Here is a 24,527-nt window from a genome sequence, read left to right as displayed (position 1 = left end):
AATGATAGAAAATAATTATTGTAATTGTATACTTTTTGGCAAATTATTAACACAAAGCAGCCCAAAAGACCCCATTGGTTTAAAAAAAGGTGACAATGCACAAATGTTAAAAAAGACAAAGTCTTTGTTAAAAAAGAAGGAAAAACAATCTGCAAATGAATGCATTTCTGTAAGGCAACATGTTACCTTTAGTTTTCCGTCTAGATTTAGGTCAGGTTCTGTTGTTGTTCAAGAAATTGTTAGAACTTGGCTTGCTTGAGCTTATCAATGTGGTAACACAGTTTCAGCGCGGGTCCCAGTTTCAGCCCCAGGTATTTCATGATCATGTCACTTTTCAGCAGCAACAAAGCATTGCCATCAATCTCCTGGTTTCAGAAGAGAGAAAGAGAATCAAAATGTGTTAATCCCCTTCCAGTGCTGCATCCTGACACGTTAAACAAGGTGAATCAGAAATAGCGTGTCTTTTAGAGTAGAGCTAGCTGAAATGTCATGCATTTTGAAATTTCATTTAAAAAATTGAAAACTCAGGTATGATAGAAGGAAACTCTAAAGGAGGGGTTAATCAAATAGTGTGTTTTATTCTTCAAGGAATTATAAGGTTTGTCTAGATTTTCAATTATTTTGCAATTAAAACATGAGGATTATTTAAAAAATCAGGGTTGCTCTAAGCTCAATTCTGAGAAAAGCCAGTCAGCCTTGAGAGCAAAGAGTGAGTGATGGAGCGAGAGAGGGATGTGATCTCATGAACTGCTAATAGCGCACCTCTAAATCTCCGTTCCAGCTTTATCCCTGGCTATCTGCATGTTGCACATATCTCCAGTACACTTATATCCAGTGAGTTATATAACTTTCTCTCTCTGTTTCTTTTTCTTAAATTGAAGATAGTAGTAACTTGCTTATTTCATTGCATTTATTAATAGAATTTGTTCAGATTTAATTTAACCCTCACATAAATGGAGGAAATTGCTACCAAGTTCAGTTATTTATCCCAGATGTGTTGGCTTGAAAACCTTTTGAAATTACAAAGTGCTGTACTGAGCACAAAGTAGCTTGGGTGCACAGAGAAACAGACTCTGTGTTACTATGGGCTGTAAACCACAGAAGCTTTCAACTGTCCTTCCTTGGATCCTAAGCTTGTCTGTTTTTTCCTGACTATATTAGTGGATCTGCTAAAAAATACTACCCCTCCCCACAGTCTCCACCACACTTACACACTTGGACCATCAGAGCTAACACATAACTAGTGCTGTGGGTGTGTGCATGCATAGACACATATACACACACACTAATGCTGTATATATTGTATTCTATGACTGTGATAGTCAGATCTTTCCTCTGTGATCCATTACCTACTAATTAAGCAATATTATGGATCCTAATTTGCCCTGATCATTATTATTCCATTCAGTAGGTGATTTAGCTGATGAGCAGTTAAGGTCACTTTCTGATTAACTCAATCAATTAATGCTCTTCATTTTGCAACCCCCACTCTATCCAGAATAGAAAGTCTCTTCACCCTCCCCCTCTCTTTCCCATTATTTTAAGGAAGCTAAGGGAAAGTAAGAATAAGTATTACATGTAATTAATATTTGCATGAGAAAGAAAAACAAACTCCTGGAATGGTGATGCCACAGGCTAAAAACACTGTCAAGGGTTTGGTGCGGAGGCGGCTCTTTTTAAATGTTGAGTTCAGCATTTTATTATTTCCTTTATTATTACTGTGTAGGGGTCAAAATTAAACTCCATGACAAGAGTATGCCAGAGGGAGCATTCATATCCAATTAAATATCCCATATTAGCCACGTCTCTGTGCAGATTGTTGGCTTGACTTCTCTACAGTACTACCATGTCAGCCCTTTTAAAAAATAATTTAAAAAAGAAGGATCCTATAGCATGGTCCCCAGGTCTGCAACAGTCCCACCAGAAGATCTTGAACCAGATCTGGAGCTGGTAGAATTCAGTGCCATCAGTGCAATTCACTTGTTTCACATGAATTGAGATCTGGCCCACTGGAGGTTAGAATATTGCAGAAGAACATTGCCGTGTTCCTGCAAGGGGATGGGAGCAGCAAATGTATCAGCTGTGAGGTCATGATACAGTGGGTATAAACATACAGCTTCCACCTGCAAGAATGAGTATTACTGTGTTTGTGCTGGCGTCTTGCAGCACTTATTCTGAGGACACTGTTCAAAAAGCAGAGTAGCCCCTAAACAAGCCCTGTGCCATGCAAACAAGAATTGCACCCACTGGTGGATGTCCCTCAGGAGGAGGCTTTTAATGAGAAAGATGAAAGTCCCCATCTTCATAGGTGTTTAAGCACCTAATTCTGAGTAAAATCAAAGACTTCAGGATCTATATCCTGCTTGGGATATATATATATCTCCCTTCTTTTGTATTCTGCAATCATCTCGTGAACAGACACCAGCCCTGGTAAGGCCACCACCTGTGACAGGAGTGCAGCGAGTGGCAGCTCAGTGGTCAGTGCTCAAACACCGGAGATGAAGGTCTAGGGAAAGATGCATGCTCGTAAGTCTGATGTCTAGCACTGGCGGAGACAGGTTGCTATTTGAATAAATTGGATTAATTATGTTAAGCTCAAAGGTTTTTGTCTCCTTCATACATGCATTTGCCAATCACTGGCCATAATTAAACTGTCAGACCATAACATTGCTTCGATCCCTTCCAGCTTAAGTTTTCTACCTGCTAATTCCCCGTGTAACTCTTTCCCCTCCTCCATTTTCCTTCCCCCAGTCTTTCTACCAAGTCTTTCTTGCTGAGAGAGCACTGCACAGGGCTCTCGAACAGTGCTGCTACGAGGTGCCTGCCAGGCTGACGGCTCCTTTGCATGAGGCCAAAAGATCTATCAGCTACGGGCTTGGCTCTCCTTGGCACACAGCCCTGCTGAGGGAGCAGGGAACAGCAGAGAGGAGGTAGTAGGCAATTTCACGGTCTTTGGTGGACACTCTTAGGAGCCGCCTGTGACAGAGCTCCTTGGGTGTCTTGGCAAGAAGAAAAGCTTCTGCTCCGTGTGAAGAGCAGAGACAGAGCCAGGCCATCCTGCAATGCCTATTGCAGCAGTGGAGGATAAGGGCTGCACCTCCTTACTGCACGCTGGGAGAGCCGGCTCGGGGGACTGCGGTGTCATAGCTCGTATGACTGTGTTATAGCTCAGATGATGAGATTGCCAATGTAACCATTTGAGGTGATAGCTGGGCCTTGTCAATGACAATAAGTGCTTCTAAGTAAATTATGCACCTGCTTCACAGAAAGATTGAACATACAGGAAGATATGGCTAAGGTTAATGGACTAATCACTTGTCTCTCACCCCTGGGGTCTCCATGCTAATCCAGATGAGATTTGAAGGCTGAAAAATTGCAGGGACATACATAACTCAAAGGCATAATTGAATTGAGTTGTGTGGTAGTCTCACCCAGGTTCTCACACCTATGGCATATTTTACAAGGAAACCAATGATAAGTAGAGCCCATGGGTGCTGGGTGTTCAACAAAGGATGACAGGGACAGTCTTTAGTGGCAATTTAGCTTGATCTCTTTGGTCACAGAGCAGCTGTAGTATCGTGGCATGCTCCAGTGCAGCTGGCCCATGACTGCCTGGAGCGTGTCATCACCCGGTTGCTAGATAAAAGCACGTTGTGCCATCCTTTGCTACAAGTGGAAAATAGACAAAACTGGTGCTTTTGCACTGTCCATATTTACAAGATGAACTTTAAACATTTCTTTTCTTTGGCATGTACCTGTGTGCCTCAGACCATGGCAATTCTTTCTCCCTTGCATGAAGAGTTTTTGCTTGATGCGCAGCCCCTTCTGATAGTCTCAAAAACTCATGCTAAAGCAAGTTCCTTTAAATCTGAAGGTGGCTTGTTTATCTGCCTGGCTACCCACATGGCCAACGTAGGCCATGTTTTCATTATCAGCTTATAAGGCAGATCTGACTTCTCTGCAGAAGGCAGGGAAAGTAGACTGACACCTGGCCTGTAACTGCAGATTTGGTCCTAGCACCACTGTGCCTGCTCTGTTGTTCTCGTTCCACTGGCCTGTCTGCAGAATGACAGATGGCCTCAATACCTGCCTAGGGTGAGCAGACAGCAAGGCCTGTGTTCATCTTCATTTTAATATGCTCCTCAGCCACCTCCTCTCCTCAGAATCTGGAAACCCTGCATCCAGGGTGTACCTGGAAGTCCATCAGTTGTCTCCCTCAGCTCTTGTCTGCAGCCCCATATTCCCACCCATCCCTGCTGGCACACGGGCAAGGAGTGGGACCTGGTGATCAAGCCTCTCACTTGCTTTGCAACCTGAGGTGCTGTTCAGGAGTTAGGGCTGGGGATCTCCTCATTTAGACCTAGGTCCAGGCACTTACATCCAAAGCTATGACCTCCAGCTGAACACAAGCGAGTCACTTCTAGGGTAAAATTCATTTTCGTAGCCAGACTGAATTGGTCAAGGAGAGATGGAGGAGGAGGAGGCTGAAGATGCTATTAGATGCATCGGTGCCAACTCCATATACAGCAGCAGAACAAGAAACTCCAGATCAGATGTGTGTTTACACTCTTCCCCTTTACTAATTAAGGATAATATCATTTCCACCATTGGAGATTGCCTAGCAAAAGCAGCTATCATATTCTCCAGTGAGTCAGCAGGTCTGTTAAATTTCATTATGCAGTTACATAATACTGAGGGGAAAAAGATTAAAAGCTTGGCTGTTTGGGTTTCTTCTACTAAATATCTAGAGACGCATAAAAAATGCTCTTCAGAGAAGAATCATAGGTATCCTGGGAAAAAATTGTCATTGAAATGAGGCTTTTTTGTGCCAATCTGACAATGAAAAATGAGCACCAGATCCTCAGTGCTTTCTCTTAGGCTTGGCAGAGAAACAATTTACACTGGCGTAGTAGGGAACCAATAGTAAGCATTTTCCAAAGACATTGTTAGGGTCCCCCCATTGAAGGATAAATTAGAATAGAATAGAATAGAATAGAATAGAATAGAATAGAAGCAGAATATTTTGGTTGGAAGGGAGCTACAATGATCATCTAGTCCAACTGCCTGACCAATTCAGGGCTGACCAAAAGTTAAAGCATGTTATTAAGGGCATTATCCAAATACCTCTTAAACACTGACGGGCTTGGGGCATCAACCACCTCTCCAGGAACCCTATTTCAGTGTTTGACCACCTTCTGGAGTGATAAGTGAACATTTCTTCAGCCCAAACCCCCCAGGGGTGCTGAACTCCTTGCAGGGCCCAATGTTCAACCTAGCTGAGCATAAACACTGCCTATAGCAGCGAAAGGCAGCTGAGGGGGTGTGTGTGACGTGTACTGGCTATCTCTTGGGACTGCCCATGCACTTGGCTTAAATGACCCAGAAGTGGTAAGGGCAGACTTCTACATACGTGTTTTCTGAAGAGCTCCACGTGGGGACCTAAAGCGTGAGGGTCTGCATCCTTCACAAACCAAACCACGTCATCCACCGTCCAGGTCAAAGGATTCTTGCTTGATGGCCGAGTCACGTCTTGTCGTTCTGGTGAAGGACTTGAGGCTATCGGTACAAAAAAGCCCACAACAGCACATTACAATGGCACGCAGCGGTTTCTTTGGTTTGTGAGTGTGCAGGGGTACGGCAGCCTCACTGCGGTGTTGGACGTTGGATCTGTGTGTGCAAGTATCAGCCTGAGATGGTGAGGTGGGGAGAGAAGGGGACTTGGAGCAGTTTCCGATCTGACTGCTTATCGGGAGACACGATCCCAGCTGGTGAATTGCGTGAAAAAACATGAAACCCTCAGGTTCCTGCCGGGGAAGGAAAAATGTGCCAGCTGCCAGGCTCTTAAACTGAGCTGCCCCTGCTGTCTGATCTGCAAGCAGCGGGGATCTTGGCTCAAGAAGACACCACCCTCCCACCTGGAGAGAAAGCGCTTCGGCACTGAACAAAGGAGTTTGCCATTGAATGCAAAGGGTAGAGGATAAAATCAGGATTTAGCAAATAGGGTTTTTTCTTTGCATTCAGATATTCAGACTTATCCTAGAGTTTAAAGGAAGCTTTCTAGTCCATATCCTCCTAATCTTAGGCTCTCACGAAGCTGATGGTCCCCAATGAATGCCTATGTGGAAAACTACTAAAACACGCGAAGATGAACGCTGCACATGTGACTTTTTAATGGTATAAGCCCTGGATGATTTAAGGTCACTTCGGCTTGCTGTAGCTTTAAATCAAGTGAATAAAGGCACATTGGAATGAAAGTGCATTTATGTTTTTATTCTTAGTCTCTGCAGAATTGTAAATCTCAGCCTCCATGTGAATATAATTTGCACCCCCACTTATGCTGCTTCACTATTACAAGAACTATATTATGCTAGGTTACAGGAAAGCTGTTTAAATTTGTTTATATCCACACCAAGCAAACTTTGCATTAGCAGGTGGCAGCACACAGATGTATAAAATGCTACTTGCCCAGACCTGCTCATCTCTTTCTGTTAAGGCACAGTTTTTAATGAGAGGTGCAAATGGTAAGCAAGGAGACACTACAGAAGACAAAAAGGAAACAGAAGAGTGCAAGTAGAGGGAGACCACAGATACCTAAACTGGAGCCTGGAGAAGCCCCAAGTAGCTAAGAGGGCAATCAGAGCTGCTGAGGAGAGAAGGGCTGAGCTCTCCAGAGAAATACTGAGCTTATAGAGGCAGAAGAGATGTATGAGAATCCCCATGCGTGACTCAGAACACGATCGTAATGTGTGTGAGGAAATGTAGTGGGCTGGGTTTGTGGCTTATGTAGATTGTCATTCCACTGACTTCAATAGAGTTGTGCTGATTTATATTAGCTGAGGCTCTGCCCATATATGCCCAATAACGGCTTTATGTGCATATTGGTCCTTTTTTTCTTGCCGCCATGCTCATCTTACGGTATAATATAATGAGCTATATTTTGCAGTTACGAAGGACGAACTCCAGAAAGCAGCAGTGCTATGAATGTGCAAATCTGGTCGATGGGCTTCATAATGGGATGTGATGTAAATATCATGATAATTACATTCTCATTTGCTAAGTCACTGTTCTGGATATAAAGGACAAGGAATAGCCGCAGGTCCTCTTAATTAGACAGCGAGGATTGGTGTTCATATGGACTCAGGCAACCCTGGGCTCCGCTCACAGAATAAATGCAATACACAACGGTACAGACACCATCTGGAGCCTTTGGCATGAAACGATGAAGACAAAGAGTGCAAAACGAGCAGGGTAATCTTGGCCAACCCCTGGATCATCAGTAACATCGAGTAACTTTGTCAGGGACAAGTGGGAGAACTGAGACTTGTCTTGGAGGCAGAGGGGCGAGTATTTCTCCCCTACCTGATCTGCCAATGGTCTGGATGCCAGCTGATGTGTGGAGATATTGGGCACCTCAGCACCTCAAACCAAAGGTCAGGGAGAAAAATCAGGCTTTCACAAACCAGTCGGAAAATAGAGGGGGGAGAGAAAGGTTTGGCCGTGCCCAAAGGATTGCAGAAGTTCCTATGCTACTGTCATAACGTGGTCAGGGGAGATGTGCCACTACTGAGGATCACATTTTTTCCCTTAAATTTGTATGAATGTAAGGAAAGCCCAGGGGGGCTTAGCCTGGGATTCACACCGGGCACAGAGAGAGCAGCCCCCGGCCCAGTGACTCCTGCCTGCTGCTTCCAGAAATGCCAGGAAAGGGCAAAGGGGAACAGAGAGCCCCGAGAGCGGTTGAGAGCCTTCACAGGTATTGGAAATATCTGTAATGAAAGGAAGGGGGATGAGAAGAAAAGGTTGAAATGACAGGGGAATTTTATTCACTCCTTCACAATCTAGCAATCAATAGCATAAATCTGATTTTTTAAAGACAAATATATAAATGACCTTTCTAAAGAGACCGTGTGGCTAGAACTCTTCCAGGCCCTAGGAGGTGAAGATAACCCTTTCAGATCCCTATCTATCTGAGGTATAATGTAATAATACAAAACCAAGAATTATGTGTAGATACTAACTCTTTGAAGATTGTTTCATCTCTATTTACCTACCAAGTCCTGGATTCTCTGCTGCTTTTTCATGAATTAAGATGTGTTATTTTACTTGTGTGCAAGGGGCTACCTTTAAATCTTGTTAGTAAAACCGGGATACCACCAGCTTGCAGACAAATATCTGGAACACAGTTTGTAGCTGGTGAGTCTGGAAACAATCTGTTCTTCCATATCTTTTAAAATGTATTTTGGTGTTTAATTTACTCTGGCTTTTTAACATCGTTGTTTACGCATTTAAGTGTAATCTCTCTATTTACAAAAGAAAAAAAATCATTTCATGTCTACACAAAGGCATGGGGTTTGTTTCAATAGCATCACTTTGCTGAAAGATTATATTAAGCACAAAAGTGTTTGATGGCAGCAGGGCAAGTACTGTACGTTTTTTCTTATCTGAAGGTATTCACACTTAACCTAAGAATTAGATAAATGACGAAGTCTCATGTCTCCTGGGTATCCTATGCCATCCTGTCATCAGAATTAATCAAGATGATAATGAATACTCAGATTACAAAGAGATGGGAGTGCTCGCGACCAATAATTATTTTTAGAGACTGTAATCTAGGTCAAATCCAATTTCCTGTTTTTGACAGGTGGCAAAAATTTGTCAAATTAATGGAATGGGATATGGAAATTTAGGTAATCGGAGGGAAGCACTTCCCCCTCCTGCCTGAAGCAGTGTCAGGGAAGGAGAGTGAAGAGGTTCCTCTGCAGGGGAAGGTCTTGGGGCATTCCAGTCGAGACCATTGCCTGCGCAGAAACGGCTGGAGATACCAGGTCAGTGGCCAAAGCCTGGCGAAGCCGATGGAAAGACGTGGCCTGGCTTGGTCTGAGCTCTCACCGCACGCAGGCTTTTCTCTGCCCCCCACCTCTGGCCTCGGGACCTTCCTGAGAAGGAGGATGGAGAGAGAGAAAGTCAACAGCTGAACGGCTGCAGAGGCATGACAAGGAAATCCGATGCTAAAATGGAGTTAAACCTGCGAAAGAAGGAAAGATAAATAACAGACTCCCTAAATATGTTCTTGGCAAACATACAGAGCCCAGAGGGAGTATGGTCATTGATAGATAAGAGTGGAAAGGGAGTGACAGATGAACTTTAATATTGCTGCAGGCCTAAATGATTTCTTTGCCTCAGGGGAAGGGGGTGGGAATGAAATTTTAAAAGGTTCTCTCTGATTGCACTGGAGCAGATAATAAGGAGCAGCAGATCTACTGAAACTAAGCAGAAGTAGCAGACCCTCAAAGGTGCAGAGAAATGGGAATTATTTTAAAAAACAAACCAGCTCCCACTATAAACAAGAACAGGAGGAAGGCTTTGTAGAAGACACTTTTCTAAAAGTCTAGGGCACACCAAGCAGGAGAAGAGGAGAGGCATCAGAAAAGCAGGCGTGTGGGAGAACACAATTACAGGATATTTATGGGCGCAGCGGGGGTTGACGAGCCACAATCAGCAAAGAGCTCTGGAAAGAAGACTGGGCTTAGCATGTCGATTTGCACTGGCAGGAGATGCTGTGAACCACCTGGCTGGTGGCCTCAGCCCCGTGGCGTGGCAGGGCAGAGTCATCGTCCCACCAGCGCAGCGGCTGCTCCCGCTCCCGGCACGGCACGCACCGCCTGGGGATGCAACATCGCGGGTGCTCCTCTGCCCGATGCGAGAGCAGCCCAGGATCCAGCTGCATGAGATGTGGCCGTGGGCTGGTGTTAAATATTTATTTGGGCTTCTCTTGCTTTGCCTCTCTTTTGCAGGGGAAAAAAAAAAGGCAGCTCACTGAAAGCATCGAAACTTTCAGGCTGTAAATGTCCTAAAAAATTAACAGGCAGGCTGTGTTTGCTGAAGAAGTGGTACCCAGCGCTGAGCCCCGCAATGCCGCCGGCAGCTTCTTTGCCACTGCCTTGGGGAGATGCTGGATCCGTCCCCAACAGGGTGCTTGCAGCATTATTCTGGAAAAAGAGAAACTTCAAACCCTGCGCCCCCAAAATATTTTCAGGAAATAAATGTATTAGTAAGCAGGATTGCCTCTTTAACAAAGGCCCTCAGGTGATAATAATTAACTGCTAATATTGGATAATAAAATCTACATAAAAATAACAAGCTACAGGGCAAGGTTAAGGTTATTATATTGTGGTTGAACATGCAATTCTTCATACTTGGAATAAAGGCTTTGTTTGTTGTGTAAGCAGGCTTGGAAAGGTTTATGATGTCCTTGACTATTCCTTCCCTGATTTAAGAGCTTCAATTTGGCAAATGATGACAGCGAAGTGCATGTTTATCTGTTAGCAGCCCCAACTGGCTTTCTGAAATGAGATATTTTTTGTTTGTTTGTTTGGAATTTTTTAGCATAATCATGGAGAATTAGGCATCAAGCTTCTGATCACATTAATGAGAGCTTTCAGGTTTAATCTCATCCATTCCGCATGAAAGACATGTTCTGCTATGCACTGAGATATGTTTTATGGTTATGGTTTTTTCCATGATATTTGCCCACCGTGATAAATAAGGCAAGCTATTTTTCAAAACTATCCATAAATAAAGAGGATTGGCTTGAGGTTTCAGAGAGAAATTCTTCCTCTTTTTAATGAGTCCTGCCCACCCCTGCCTTCTAAGTATGCAAACTGAGGAGGATAACAACAGAGACTGGCATGCACCACTTCTTACTGATCTTTGCTCACTTATGATTCAGCAGCATATAAATTATCCCTAGAAAGAGGAAAAACACACACAGAAGCATCATAGTGAGAGCGCAGATTCCAAAGATTCTCTCTTTGCAAGAGAGACTTTGCGAAGACAGTAATCAAACTCTAGTGTGGCTGCACTAAGGCAATTGGAGAAAGATGTGTATTTTTAAAGTCTGGGATTGCCAGTAAAAGTGGAAGCAGCGTGGTGGTTGAAAGTATGATAGCTGTGAAGAAATACCGTCTTTAACTTTAAGGAGAGGCAGGCAATGCTTTGTAGGACTCTATGGTGGGAATTCCAGTGTTACAGAGCTGACGCTATCACAAACGGAGTAGAAGATGAAACCAGGCTGTGACTGGAAACAGCACAGTTTCTTTAATGCTAGAAGTGATATCGTAATGAATCTGTGGGCACCTAGACTTCATGGATGTCACTGTGTTGCACATCACAGCCACTGAAAACTGCCTAGCTGTGTCTGAGAGCAAACGGCTCTCCTCTGCCTCAGAGGACCCAGCTCCTGCCGTGGACTGCGGGAGGCTCTCTGCTGGAGGCTCCACAAAGCAGCTGAGTGGATCAGAGTAAATGTGGGGGATACTGGTGGCACAAACATGCGCTAGCCATTTGTGCTGACATACAGTGGTGCATATTGGTAGAGCACAGGGGATTGCTCTTCCTCCTGTTGGAGAACTTGACAGCAAACCCATCTCCATATGGGTTTGTGTGTACCTTTATGGCAGACCCTAATCTACAATGGATGATACTGGGACTAATAAATTGTTAATAATTGTAAATGATCAATATCAACAAATTAATAACCATTTTCATGATGTTCACTGCATAACTGTCAGTTTTAGGGAGCCTTTACTGTTGAGCTGGCCAAATATCCCAGAGGTCCCAGATGAGCTAGTCTTTGCAAGTGTCAAATGCCTGCCACATAAAACATACTAAGCAGTTTTGGGATGAGTCCTGTTACCCCAAAGTGTCATATGTAGCAGCTTAAAGTCACCTGTAACTGCTTCAAAGACAACCAAATATCACAGGTGCCTGGTCCAAAAGCAATCTCTTCCTCTTTGCTCCTCAAAGTGCTTTAATATGTTTCAAGCTAGAGACATATAGGAACCTGCAAAGCCTATTGCATGGCCACTGTATGACTTTTCTGAGAGAGGGAAACAGTGGCATTCACAGTCAGAAACAAGAAGGGAAAGTAACTCAGATGAGCAAGCTTAAGGAGCTCTGATTTTACACTTCAGTCCCTTGAACATAGATTCAAGCCCCTGACACCAAGGCTTTTCTCCACACAACGCATTTTTAAGCACAGGAACTCTGCCACGGTATTTTGTGGATGCTGAAAATGTGCAAAGTATTCAATAAGCCACTGGGTGATTCAGGGAAGAAAAATCTATGAAGGGTTACTAAATATGAATCCACCACTTCTGGTTCAGGAAAGCCTTGAGCCACAAATTTCTGAAGGTGGAGAGGGTAGTGGGGAAGCACCACCATCTCTGCACTTACCTCTTTCCTGGGGGTGTGCTGCTGTCTCACACTGGAGACGGGATGCGCAGCTAGACAGACCTTTGCTCTGAACTGCTCTGACCCTTCCTATGTACTACGAAGAGATAACAACTGATCCCAAGCAGAATGATAAAGATTTTCAAAGCAAGCAAGTAACAACATTGTTAAATCTTGGCTCCTCGCAGCTGCCAACTAAAAAGCCTGACAAAAGGGTCCCAGTTCTGCTAGGAGGCTCTAGGGAAGCAGTGGGAGAGGGGAAAATGAATCCTGTGCACAGTAAGCCTCTTGTCCTCCCAGCACCTGATTATGCTGGCCCAAGAGGCACTGAACAAGATCTGAAAGAAAAGGCTTTTCATTTCCTTTTCTTTGTCAAACTGAGGCCCCTGGTTCTTAGTGACAACCTTTTACAAGTTGTTTGCAGTAGTACATTTCTATACTATCCACTTTGCTTTGAGTAAAGTTGACTCTGTAAGTAAAGAAAAAATAATTATGAGAACCAAACGGTTATCTGTGGTCTGTGTAATAGAGTAACACAGGGGTAAACCAGGGAAACAAGTGTGCGAAAATAATAGCAAAGTGAGTGATGGTTTTGGGTAGGTATTGAACATTTAGGAATGCAAACTTAGATAAACAAAGAAATACGAGGATAAATACCGGTAATACATATTTTGGAAGAATAATGTTCTAAAATATTAAATAGTGAAAGTTCAGGAACAAGAAATAATACAGGCGTTGGGGAGGTGGGGGATGTGAAGGAATTATGCAAAGATCTGTGGCTACTGGAAAGAGGCTCTGGAGTGGTTACCAAGCAAGAATATGCAGAATCACTTGCAGTTTCCAGGGGAAATGCAAGGGCAGAAAGACAGAGTAATGAGCTAATGGTAGACAAAGAGGCCAAGGGAACCAACAAGGCTTCTGCAAATATATCAAGATTTTAAAAAAAGTAATACTAGAGTGACAGTGGATTCCATTAATAAATGAGGAAGGGAAAGAAATTAATTACTTAAAAATGGCTGAGACACTCAACTTCTTTGTTAGATCTATCTTCAAGATGAAAAATGCATAAATGAAGTTTGAATAATTAGTAAGGAGTGAAGACACTGTTGGAATCACTACTGATAAAGACCTGTTAATGGAGAACTTGGAAAATGCAAACAAAGACAAAGTTAATGGAAGTTCAGGGAATTAGCTAACCTGTTTGATGAACCCAGGTCATTTCTAGAGAAAAAAACCTCATGGCTAATAGGGAGTATAGCTAATGGGCAGAGCAACCGACCCAACAAACGTAAATCCTAGCAGGGGAACTGGACAAAAATACAAAGAGAGGGATGAAGAAGGGTTATTGAATGCAGTGGTTCCCATGGCATCCCTCGAATTTGCAGATAAACTTCTTGTGACTTTGCTTCCTGAAGGATAAAAGGGCCTTGAGCAGTGAGCTGGATGATTTCTAAAAATATATGTTTTGCTGGGCAGTCTTTTTCAAGCAAAATCTGGCTCGGTTCATGATTAAAGGGGTAGGATGGGCCACGCAGCTAGGAAGCAAAACCTTTTACTAAAAGGCTTTGAGGTAGGCACTAATGTTTGGGTTTGCTCTGCATCCTATCTTGTACACAGCTGGTGTCACGCAAATAACAGGTACCTGCCTGTAGGCAGTATCAATCTTTGCGAGGAATGCCTTATATATTAATATTTATATCTGTAAGTCGATAATAACAGTTGTGATTGCCACACGATTATACATAATACATATGTTTACATAATTAATAACAGCATTAGAAAACATTCACCTTTTTACTTAATGATGAACAGATTGATTTTGTGTTTACATAGGTTATCATTTCTCCTTCTAAATGGAAGCGTGAGTGGTCTGGATGGATGTCAACCCAGACCCACCTCACTAATTTTCCTGGGAATTTGGGAGTGAGTTAAGTCTCCAGCATGGCACCAGCATAGTGACACACATTGCTAAATGGAAGATGTTATATTACCACTTCTGTTTCCTTCAAGATAGGTCCCGTTCCTCGTTGGGCTGGAGGTCTGATGCCGCAGGCCAGTAGACGAGGACCCCCCTGAAGACATCTGGGCAGGACGATGGCTACAGGAGGAAGAGGAGCCTCCAGCAGGACGTCCGTCTGCAGGAATCTGCCGCATGGCGTACATGGAGCCCATGCAACCCAAGGCAGAATCAGCAGGATCTACGCTGTACCGCTTCATGTTCGCAGGATCAACCAGGTAGTCCTCAGGTATGACCGTTTCTGCTCAGGAAGCCAAGACACAAAAGGAACATCAGTAGAACAGAACCAATTTTAATTCATCCCTTGAAAAAATTATATATATATTTTTGCCAAAATTCCCTTTTTTTGGCAAAAAGTTTAACTCCATTTCCGACTTTCTGTACAGACAGCTGGCTCCAGGAGGGAACCTTGCTGAGAATTACTAAATAATGAAGGGAAGCACAACCACTCAGAAGTCAGTAGAGTCACAACAGGGAAACTATGGCTTGATGTGACTCATCCGTGTCAGCTTATGGCAATATTCTCCGTAAAGACCTGGGCCACTGACTGGCGGGTCCCATTTGCCTCATGGTGCTCCCCAAATACCACCGAGACTGGAGGATTGTGCAGCTATTGTTTGCTCTGTCTTTTGTTTAAAAACATGAAAGTTGAAAGGAAGGAGGCAGAGGAGGACAACAGGACAGGCAGTTTGTTGGGTTCGTAACGCCTGGCAGCCAGTAGGAGGGAGTGAAGGTAATAAACCAAAGCGTTCTGGCTGCAATTACCAAAATTAATCAGAAAATATCCTCAGCTGCAGGCATCCATCAGACCCGGTATCCCACAAGGAGAAGAGACTTGATGGCTGACAAGCACGCCCAAGGTTTATCACAGGCAGAGATGTATGAGTGGGTCACTCGGTCCCGGCTCAGGTTCAGACACGTGTGCCAGCATGACGGATGACTGCAAACCGTTGCTCTGGTTCCTCTCCTCTGCATTGCACTTTGCACACTGTGTAGGAGCTAAATACCTTGCTTTTCAGACTCCTCCCAAAAACCAAATTTTGCACTTACAGACTTATTTTAGAGACTTATATCCCCCTTTACTTGGGGGTCTAACACACAGGCATGAGGCAGGTCTAGCCCCTGGTTTTGCAGTACACAGCCTTTTTTTGCCAGTTCCCCTCAGACCTAGGTCCAGGTCCATCTTGCTTCACTGCCTGGACTGAGACCTCCATGTCTGTGTCATTGTCCTCCTCTGGCCAGTCCCAGTCTCCTCCCGAAAGGCCTCAGTATCCAAGCTCCTTCCTACTTGCCTTTTTTGTCTTCACAAAACATAATCAAAGCTCTTCCTCCTCCTCATTCCCACTGCCGTTCTCCCTGCAAAACCAGCCCTCCCCTCACCCAGCCCCAGGACCCTCTCCTCTTCCACCACCACCACCACCACCACCACCACTGGGATACAAGCAGAGCCCCTGGGAACCTCTCTGAGATACAAACCTTTGCATAACCCGTACAAATACTGGCAACCTGCGCTTCAGAGATTCCCACCCTCACTGGGTAAAACAAGGTGTTAACATCTGGCGAGCAGGGAGCTCCTAGGTTAGGGAAGTGCCTCCCATTGCCCCATGACATTTCTTTGAGCTGTTGAAAATGCCACTTTCCTCATCATGCATACTATTCCTCCAGAGACATCTGAGCAGGGTGAAATTACCCCCATGGTGTCGCACATGTCCTTCCCTGTCTGAGCAACACTCTCCTCCTGACGTATTGTGTAGCCTTATGGAGTAACAGGAAGAATTTATGCTGTAATTTATGCTACAAGACCCAAACCCCATCACTAATAGATGCTGAGGCTGTATATAATAGAGTTTTCCTTTTAATTTACATTTTTACTCTTTTCCTTTGAAAAAAAAAACCTTGGCAGCTGTGTACAGTAGTTGATGTTAAACAAACATGATTTAGTTTGACAACTCAAATACTCAAGAGTTGTGCCATGCCAGCATCCTGGCTCGTGTGTCAAGCCACAGCACAGATTTTTGTTACATGATTGCCTGACTTTTCATTTTCTTGCTGCTGTCTTTTAAAACTTTGTCCCATTCTGGGCCAAGCCTGGACTCACCATAAGGCAAACATCAGATCTGAAGGACAGCTGTAAATGTCAAGTTTCCTCGCTTTTGGGCACTTGCCTTTGCAACTGCAAGTAACTTTCCTTTAGCAAGGCTTTTTTCCCTTAGATAATTTGGATTCTTACAGCGTGCGTTCAGGTATCCTGCTGCTTTCTGCCAGGGATTTCTGAGCTTGATTCTCACACAAATACTGATAGAGTGTAATTCAATTGAATTCAACGGAGTTCAGCTAATGTAACACTAGCATAAGAGAAATGGGAATTAAATACTCTGAACCTTTCTCCCTAACCTCCAACAGATGCCAAAATTGTATAGCAATTGAGCTAAATACCTTGCTTTTCAGACTCCTCCCAATAAACCAAAGAAAATCCAATCAAGCCTCCTCATTCAAAGGAATTTAATTACTGTGTAGAACACTTGCAATAAAAGCCTCGTACACATGAAGAAGACAGCTCTTTCTGCAGCATCCTGCCTGCACCGTATGGAATAATTATGCCTCTTGTGAATCATTACCTCTTTATTCCAGGAAAAGAATGCTCTTTTAATATGATTACAATATGAAGAAGACACAGAGTATCAAAACAACAAACAGCACATTAAACGACCCTGCTAAATAAACGGCATACAGCTTTTATTACTATGGATATAAATGAGTCCAAAATTTGTGAGCAGACACCAGGGATTTTTTGACTGATGTCAGACTCTCTCAGTAGTCTGTGAAATAAGACATGTGCGGGTGAAATCTCCCCATGGAGGGACACCCTTGAGTTGTGTACGAGACTATGACAAGGAGCCAGACGCTGTCAGTTCCATTCCTGACCCTGCCTAAGACTCTTTTCTTGATCTAGATCAATTTATTCCACATGTCTCTGCTTTGGGCTCCAAAATGGGAGTAATAATGCCTATTGCCACAGACCAAGCAGGAGCCTCCATTCATTACTGTTTGAAACATGCCCCAGTGGAAGGTGCTCTGGGAATTTGAAAAGTCATATTCATGTCTTCATTGGACAGGGGGGAGCAGGGATCATCTCAAGCAGCCAGGTTTCTAAGCAAGCCTTTTCAGAGCTCCTGATCTTCAAGTTGACATGAGCGGTCAGTAGATTACAAGAGCCACTCATCAGAGTCACCTCCTCCTGACCAAAAGAAGCTCATGATGAAATGCAGGTCACGGTTAGATTAGGAAAAAGGAGACTGTGCATTCAAGTATGTGTGGTTACAGGTTTTAAATCATACAGTTTTAAAAGGAGCTGGTCAGCTTGTGTGCTTCTGGCTGAGTGCAGGCTGCTTTGTAAAACTGCACAAGCTGACGCACCTTGAGGAACCATGTCTCCGTGAGCCCCTGCAACAGTCTGCCCACCCCCAGGAGAGACCCACATGTGGGAGGGAAGAGGCAGGCAGGCCCAGGGGACTTTCAGGGCACAGAGAGATCCATTATGCCCCTGAGGGGTGAGACAGTCCCTGGTGACACTTCAGGGCAGGAGAAGACATCTGCATTTCATGACACCCCTCCCAGCAGCAGAGAAGGAGATGAAGGTGACGGAGGATGGTCTGTATGGGTTCACCAACAATCGTTCACACCTAACCAACCTGATTGCTTTCTATCATAAAGCAACTGGATTTGTGGGCAAAGGGAGAGCAGTGGATGTCATTTGCCTTGACTTTAGCAAGGCTTTCAACACCATCTCCCACAATATTCTTGCATCCAAATTAGAACATTACAGTTGGGATGAGTGAGAAACTGGTTGGATGATCAGGCTTAGTGGGTGGCAGTTAATGGGTTGTATGGAGGCCAGTAAAAAGTGGGGTACCGCAGGGGTCTAACCTGGCATCCAAGTTTGGTCTCTGCAATACCAGACAGACATGGACAAATGGATGAGTTCATCAGAGGGTCATCAAGATGCCTGGGGCCTGGAGCACTTGCCCTGTGAGGAGAGGCTGGGGGAATGGGGCTTGTTCAGCCTGGGGGAGAGGCAGCTTGGGGGTAGGAACCTAACAGCAGCCCCACAGGACCCATGCGGAGGTCACCAAGAAGATGGAGCCAGGCTATCCACAGTGGTGCATGGCACAAAACCAAGAGACAACAGGCAGAAATTGAAATGAAAACGTCAGACTGGATGTAAGGAGAAACCTTTTCCCGGTGAGGACGGTGGGGCAGCGGCAGAGGTTGCCTGGAGAGACTGTGCAGGCTCTGGCACTGGAGGTTTTCCAGACCCAACTGGATAAAGCCCTGAGCAATCTGGTCTGACCCCATAGCTGACTCTGGTTTGGGCAGGGGGTTGGACCAGAGACCTCCTGGGGTCCCTTCCCACCGGAATTGTCCTCTGATCCTATGACTGACGTCTTCTCCGCTCCAGGAAGCAGCCATAGAAGGTGGGGGAGGACCATGGCAAGAGCTCGTGTGAGAGGTCCAGGGCCCCTTACAGTGGCACAGGAGGCAGCGGGAGGAACGGGTTCCACTGTCCAAACACTAAAAAGACTGCGGAAGATCTTTATGTTCGTATTTTTCCAGCTCCTTGTTAGTTTGTACCACAGAGAAGCTGCATGAGTTGGGGCTCCATCAATGATGTGTATGAAAATACCTGCATTTTGTAAGCTCCCAGAAGGCCTTGTAAAGTGTACAGCTTTCACAGCTACTAATCCCAGTTTGGCCAATTAGGGAAAAACATGTTTTCTAAGACAATAGAAGAAAACATAACTCTCTATTGAGGTTTAAAATGCAACAGTTTCATAAATCTGTAGCTTAGCCCTTCTGTATTCTGTCACACTTCTGTATTTTATTTTCCAGGTAGTCAGCGGAAGGGCACACACTAGTAAGAAATTAATACACGATGTTTTAAAGCAGGATTTATGAGAAGGCTGCTTCGAGCCTTTGCTTTGAGCGCAGTAGTCTCCGTTACAACTGTTCACCACCTTGAGATGCTCAAGCCATTCTGGCATAGTTTTCCTTTCCATGAATGGTCCACAGGTAACTGGATTGAAAAGCCCAAGGCTGTTACATCCAGCACACCTTAAAAAGCAGCAAAGGAGGAGAGAAAAAACCTGACTGCTTTCCCAATTTAAAAATGCACATTTCTTTAGCTGAGTTTCTTTAAAGTAGCAGCCTGTACGGTTCCTAGCCAAATTCCTGAAGGTGGGTCAGCTGAGAGTTAAAACAGCATGACAACCTGCAGCTCACATCACAGCTCTGCTGCAGACCTCTGGAGTGACCTTGGTCAGGTTATCCGTCATCTCTGGACCCCAGTTCTCCATTAGGATGAAGAAAAATACTTGTTTTGTCTCTCACCTCTGTAACATGTTAAGTCCTTTGTCTCGGCGGTATCTGTATGACACTACAGTGTGCCACATGGATGCATACTGCATGTGTGAATGCAGAACACATACAGCAGACTTTTAGTAGCGTCTGGGAATAGAGACACTCCAGAAAGACAAAAAAATTATGCCTCCCATTGTGCATTAGGAAAGCAAATGAAAATCAATTTCAAGTCAAGCAGGAAATTAAGAAGAGTGTATACCCAGGAAAGATGATCCTTAGCTGATGTTTTCCTGAGCAGATCTAATCTCTCACTTTTTCTTCTTTATCTTAAAAAAACAAACAAACTTGTTCTGCTAAAATCTCTCCTATAGGTAAAAGCTCTTTCTGCACTCCAGAGACACTCTCTAGTCTGCCTTCTCTCCTCTCCTCCCAGGCCAAACTCGTCTTGTGCCGCTTTCCTCCCCTGCTGCTGCTCCCACATCCCTTCTCATGTTACATCCCCTCTCCCTTTACCTGTCTCAGGCTCCCTTCCCTTATACTCCCCACCTGCTCCTCCCTCTGTTCTTCCCCATCACCTCTTCCTACTGCTTCTTCCATCGTATTCCCACCATCTCAACCTTGCTCTAACGCTGCTTTCCCACACCAGCAGCATCACCTTTTTCCCATTTTGCCAGCTATTTTCCTATCTCCCTTTTCTATTTTCCCTCCTCCTGCACTGCTGAGCTTCATAGCCATTTCTTCCCCAGGCTGTTCCCGTTCCATCCATCTCACACTTTCATTCATCCAGCTTTCCCTTTCCTGATACCCCCATGCCTTTCTCTGGGTTCGTCCCCAGATTGCCGCTTGGACAGCAGAGCCCAAGGTCAGGGCAGTGAACTGGGACCAGGGTCCCCATTCCCAGTTAACAGGCCATGTCCTGCACAGCCAGGGAGTGGCTGCATCCAGGTAAATGTGGCACGGGGCACCGATGGAAACCCACACCCCCACCTCTGAGCACGCCGGACACTGATCCCCAAACCAGGGAGGTCCTCTTTTACACATTGGTAGCTTTCCGGGACAACTGCCCTTTCTTCTAGGCCAATACTTTTGTGTCATTTCATAACCTTTTACTCCACCACCTGCAATGCTTGATCATTTGTATTTGCTCTAATAAAATTCCCCATTAACTTCTTTTCCTCACAGTCAATATAGATTTCTTTCTTTCTTTCTTTTCTCCGCCCCCACTCTTCCTTTTTTGTGTCGTCCCCTATTCCTCATATAGTTTAGTGATGGGCTTTGTCCTCTGACCCTTCCCTGTACCTTTTTAAGTGCTACCATATATTTTCTATAATGGGATGACCAGATGTGAACTCCATATTTTAAGCGGCATGATATCATAGCTTCCTCAGACCTCTCCTCTCCCCCAGCCAGGGCCAGCCTTTTCTCATCTCCCAGTCATTTTGAGAGGAGCCAGCCACAGTGTCAAAATCCTGTTGAGAGACTCCTTGTACGGTTTTATTTTTGCTTGTATTTTATAGTTCCTGAGCTTGGCTCCAGCTCCCCACACAAGGATGGCATTTGCCCTATCTGGGAGGCAGTGGGGGAGTAGGAGGGGACAGTTTTAAGCAGCTGTGGAGGTTAGAAACCCTATATCTCAGCCTTCATGGAAGGAAAAATAAAAGTGGGGAAACACAAAAAGCAAATATAGAAATGCAGAAGGAAATACCTCAGGTGATTTTAACCATTCAGTTCAATCTAGTGTAAGCCAGAGAGGGAGAGAGCAGAGAGATCTAAACAGTATTTAAGAGTATGAAAAATATGCCTTGGTTCTGAACTGCTATCTTCTGTTTTAACATCAGCTCTTAAAAGATGAAAAAATAACTTTTTCTGTGTCTGCCAAACAGCCTCACACGTTTCTGTCCAGTCAGAAACAGACCATGGACCTTATCTTCCTTGTAGCTTGAGCCTGCATGCATCTATCTAAAGATAAGAGCTTCCTATGATGGATTAAGACTTTCCAGCTCTGCCTGCGGTGATTTACTCTGGGATTACAGCACTAGCCCATTCCTTTTAGCTCCATCGCCCATCCAGACATGCAGCACAATGAAAATATGATGTCACCCCTTAGCAGGTGTTTCTACACCGTGTCAACACCACTCTCTGGTGCATACATCTGCGCCCTGCATGGCTGGGCAAGGGCCAGACCTTTTCCACACCAGCCCGTGGCTGCCACGGTTTGGCTGGACAAGGAAAGCATTACAGGGAGTGACATCCGGTTCGTGGCAGTGGAGCTGAACTGCTCGCTGCTCGCCAAGGTGAAGTGGCACGGAAACCTGTCCCCGAGGAGCCACAGCATCCCTGAGGCTGCTGCAGAGAGGCAGCAAGCAAGCAGGCAGCCCAGGGCATCTGCTGACAGCAGTTCAGGGCTGTCACGCCTGCGTTTTTCAGTCTACGGGATAACTTTTGCATGGGTTATAGGAACACACAACTGCATCCACGGGGGAGAAAAAGGGGGGGTACTAGTCAGTCAGAATAGGAACATGTAAATAAGCCTCATCCACTTGTGAACGTAGATATTATGAACACTGAAATGATGGTCACACTGTGGAGATAAAACCTGCAGTGAATTCTCCAGGGTTTACTCTGAGGCTTTACTGCACCATGTATCATCTTGCTGTGTCCTAGCTGCTAAAAAATATTTTGCAGTAAGCAAAATGCCGAATCCCCCAAGGAGAAGCTGCCAGTCAGTTAACATCAAGAATCTAAATTTTTTAGAGAATTTTCCAAAATCCAATGTTGTCCTGATTACGAGGACTTCAGCATAGGCAATTTTTTTTCATTATTTAAACGATTTCCCTTGAGTGTTTGCAGCGCAGAAAACAGCCACATTGTGTTTAATGCAGTAGAACCAGGGAATGAAACCAGCTGGGAACAGATCAACACGGTTTTATTGTCCAAACTGAGTAAAAAGGTAGAGTAAATTCACAAGCTAGCTGCTGACAAATATATTAGATTTAATAATAAAAGGTGCTTGTGTGTATAAATAACCCATCGAGGATTTTTTTTTTTTTAAGTGCTTGGGGATGATTGAGTAAATGTCTCGTGTTGCAGTGGAGAGGTTTTAGTCCTATCTTACAGCGTAGGCAACTTGTTTAGGCACTGCATACCCATGAGTGAAGGCAAAGGGATTTCAATGACATAGGGATCCAGCCTTTAGAAAAAGTCTTCCTTTGGTCTCTTCCTCCTGATTTCAGACCTGCTCCTCCATTCTCTTTCCCTTCTCCCTTGCCTTTATGTTACACCAAAGTGTACATCATGAAAAGGAGATTTATCAGGGTTGTATAGTTTTGTGTCTTAGCACAGCAATAGTTCTGCACTGGCAGAGGGAGACAGGAGAGGCTGCAATTGATCTTTTCTGTCTCCAACTTCTAGCAGTACTTAGAGAGGCTTTTCTATCCAGGTAGTTTATAATGTACTCTGTATGCTTATAAATAAGCATTGATAAAAGTCACAAAAACCTGTATATAGAATAGACTAGATGAAAATAACTGTGTTATTTGAAAATTTCAAGGTGTTATATACTAGGATTCTCTGCAGCTGAAGTACTTAGTGCATTTCTGTTCTGCTACCACCATGATGAATCTCCCTGAATTATATTGGTTAGTACTGGCTTAAAATATTTAACAGCAATTTTTTGTTTGAAAAACAAATAATTTGAGACACAAGAAGTGAGATGTCTAGAGCAAAGTGCAGTAACTGCAAAATAAACTGTGTTTGCCCATTAATAACTAATAATCTCATCCAGAAATTAGATAGAGCACATATAAAGCATGAGCCTGTGCATGTGTTTGTGCGTAGGTATAAGATCTTTTATAAAGTCTTTGCTTCATTTCTCCCTGCCCAGTGCTGCAGCTCAGCTGGACTTTCTGATATTTCTTCTGGGGTTTCTTCTGCCATATAAATACAACATAGCTGGGCACTAAAGCCTTAGTTCCCCTTCACAAATCCTTTCTTTTCCTGCCTTCTCCACTGCTGCTTCTGATGTCCCTGGCCAATCTAAGTCCCAGCAGCTAGGAACTCACCAATTCCCCTTTCTCAGGTCTTTTTATCCCCTCCTCTCCCCATGATCCCACAGAGCCAGTTTCCCTTCACACCCGTGTGCAGCACCGTGCCGTGCCGCCAGGAAGCTGGGCTTGCCCTGGGACTCCATCCCAGGACGCACCCCCAGCCTCACTATGTTTTCCTTAACTTTGGCTTCTCTGCTGAAGTCTAGCAAGCCACTGCCACCTTTTTGTTTAAATCACTTCTGTAACCTTACCTCTTCCATGAAGAAACCCACTATAAAGTACCTGATTCCCCAAACCTCCATTTGCAGGCTATTTTCAGTGAGAGGTGGGGACATATTTCCCTTGCCCAGCTGCTGGTGGTGCAACCCCTTGCCTTGCACCCTTACCTTTCTCATTGCTGCCCACAGCCAGCACTGTCCCAGCACAAACACCAAACTGCACATCACCACCAACAGTTTGCTTCCATTATTCTCTTAATTGCTTTAGTCTCCTGCTCTGCACTCATTTTGCCAACAGATGAATGTTCTTCAGGCAGATGCTGCATGTTACTACTTTCCGAAAGGCACTTTGATGTACTCTGTATAATTACCGCAAACAAATAAATCCTAAGGAGCTGGGGACCACTGTTGATTAAACAGGGGCCAAGACTTTTCAAGAAAAAAATGGATGTTTTATTTCCATGGAACTGGAAATGCCATTGTGTGTGAGCTTCCATTTATTTTGTAGTGAAATGGAAAAGGATAGAGACAGTCTTTCAGGCAGATGTCTTTCTATTACCCTGGCTGCGACAGCAACCCAGCAGCAAGGAGCTACACATCTAATTGCCCATGGCTTTCATGGGCTATCAGAGCCCACACCGACACATCGCATGCCGC

The 24,527-nt window shown here is 44.5% G+C and overlaps 1 protein-coding gene across 1 annotated transcript in view; it reads right to left on the bottom strand.

Moving 5' to 3' along the window:
- Window positions 1-239: 239 nt before the first annotated feature.
- The window catches only part of SCML4 (Scm polycomb group protein like 4), a 45,645-nt gene continuing 21,357 nt past the window's right edge, over window positions 240-24,527 (bottom strand). The window contains exons 5-7 of the mRNA XM_050895015.1: window positions 14,223-14,489; window positions 5,411-5,556; window positions 240-365 (exon numbers count right to left, since the gene is read on the bottom strand). Coding sequence (XP_050750972.1) covers window positions 240-365; window positions 5,411-5,556; window positions 14,223-14,489 — 539 coding nt within the window. The remainder of the gene's footprint in view (window positions 366-5,410; window positions 5,557-14,222; window positions 14,490-24,527) is intronic.

This window comes from Gymnogyps californianus, chromosome 3 (genome assembly GCF_018139145.2).
Source record: "Gymnogyps californianus isolate 813 chromosome 3, ASM1813914v2, whole genome shotgun sequence".
NCBI classification, from domain to species: domain Eukaryota; kingdom Metazoa; phylum Chordata; class Aves; order Accipitriformes; family Cathartidae; genus Gymnogyps; species Gymnogyps californianus.
The sequence above is the reverse complement of the archived record's forward strand: the minus strand, read 5'-3'. Positions and strand labels throughout refer to the sequence as shown.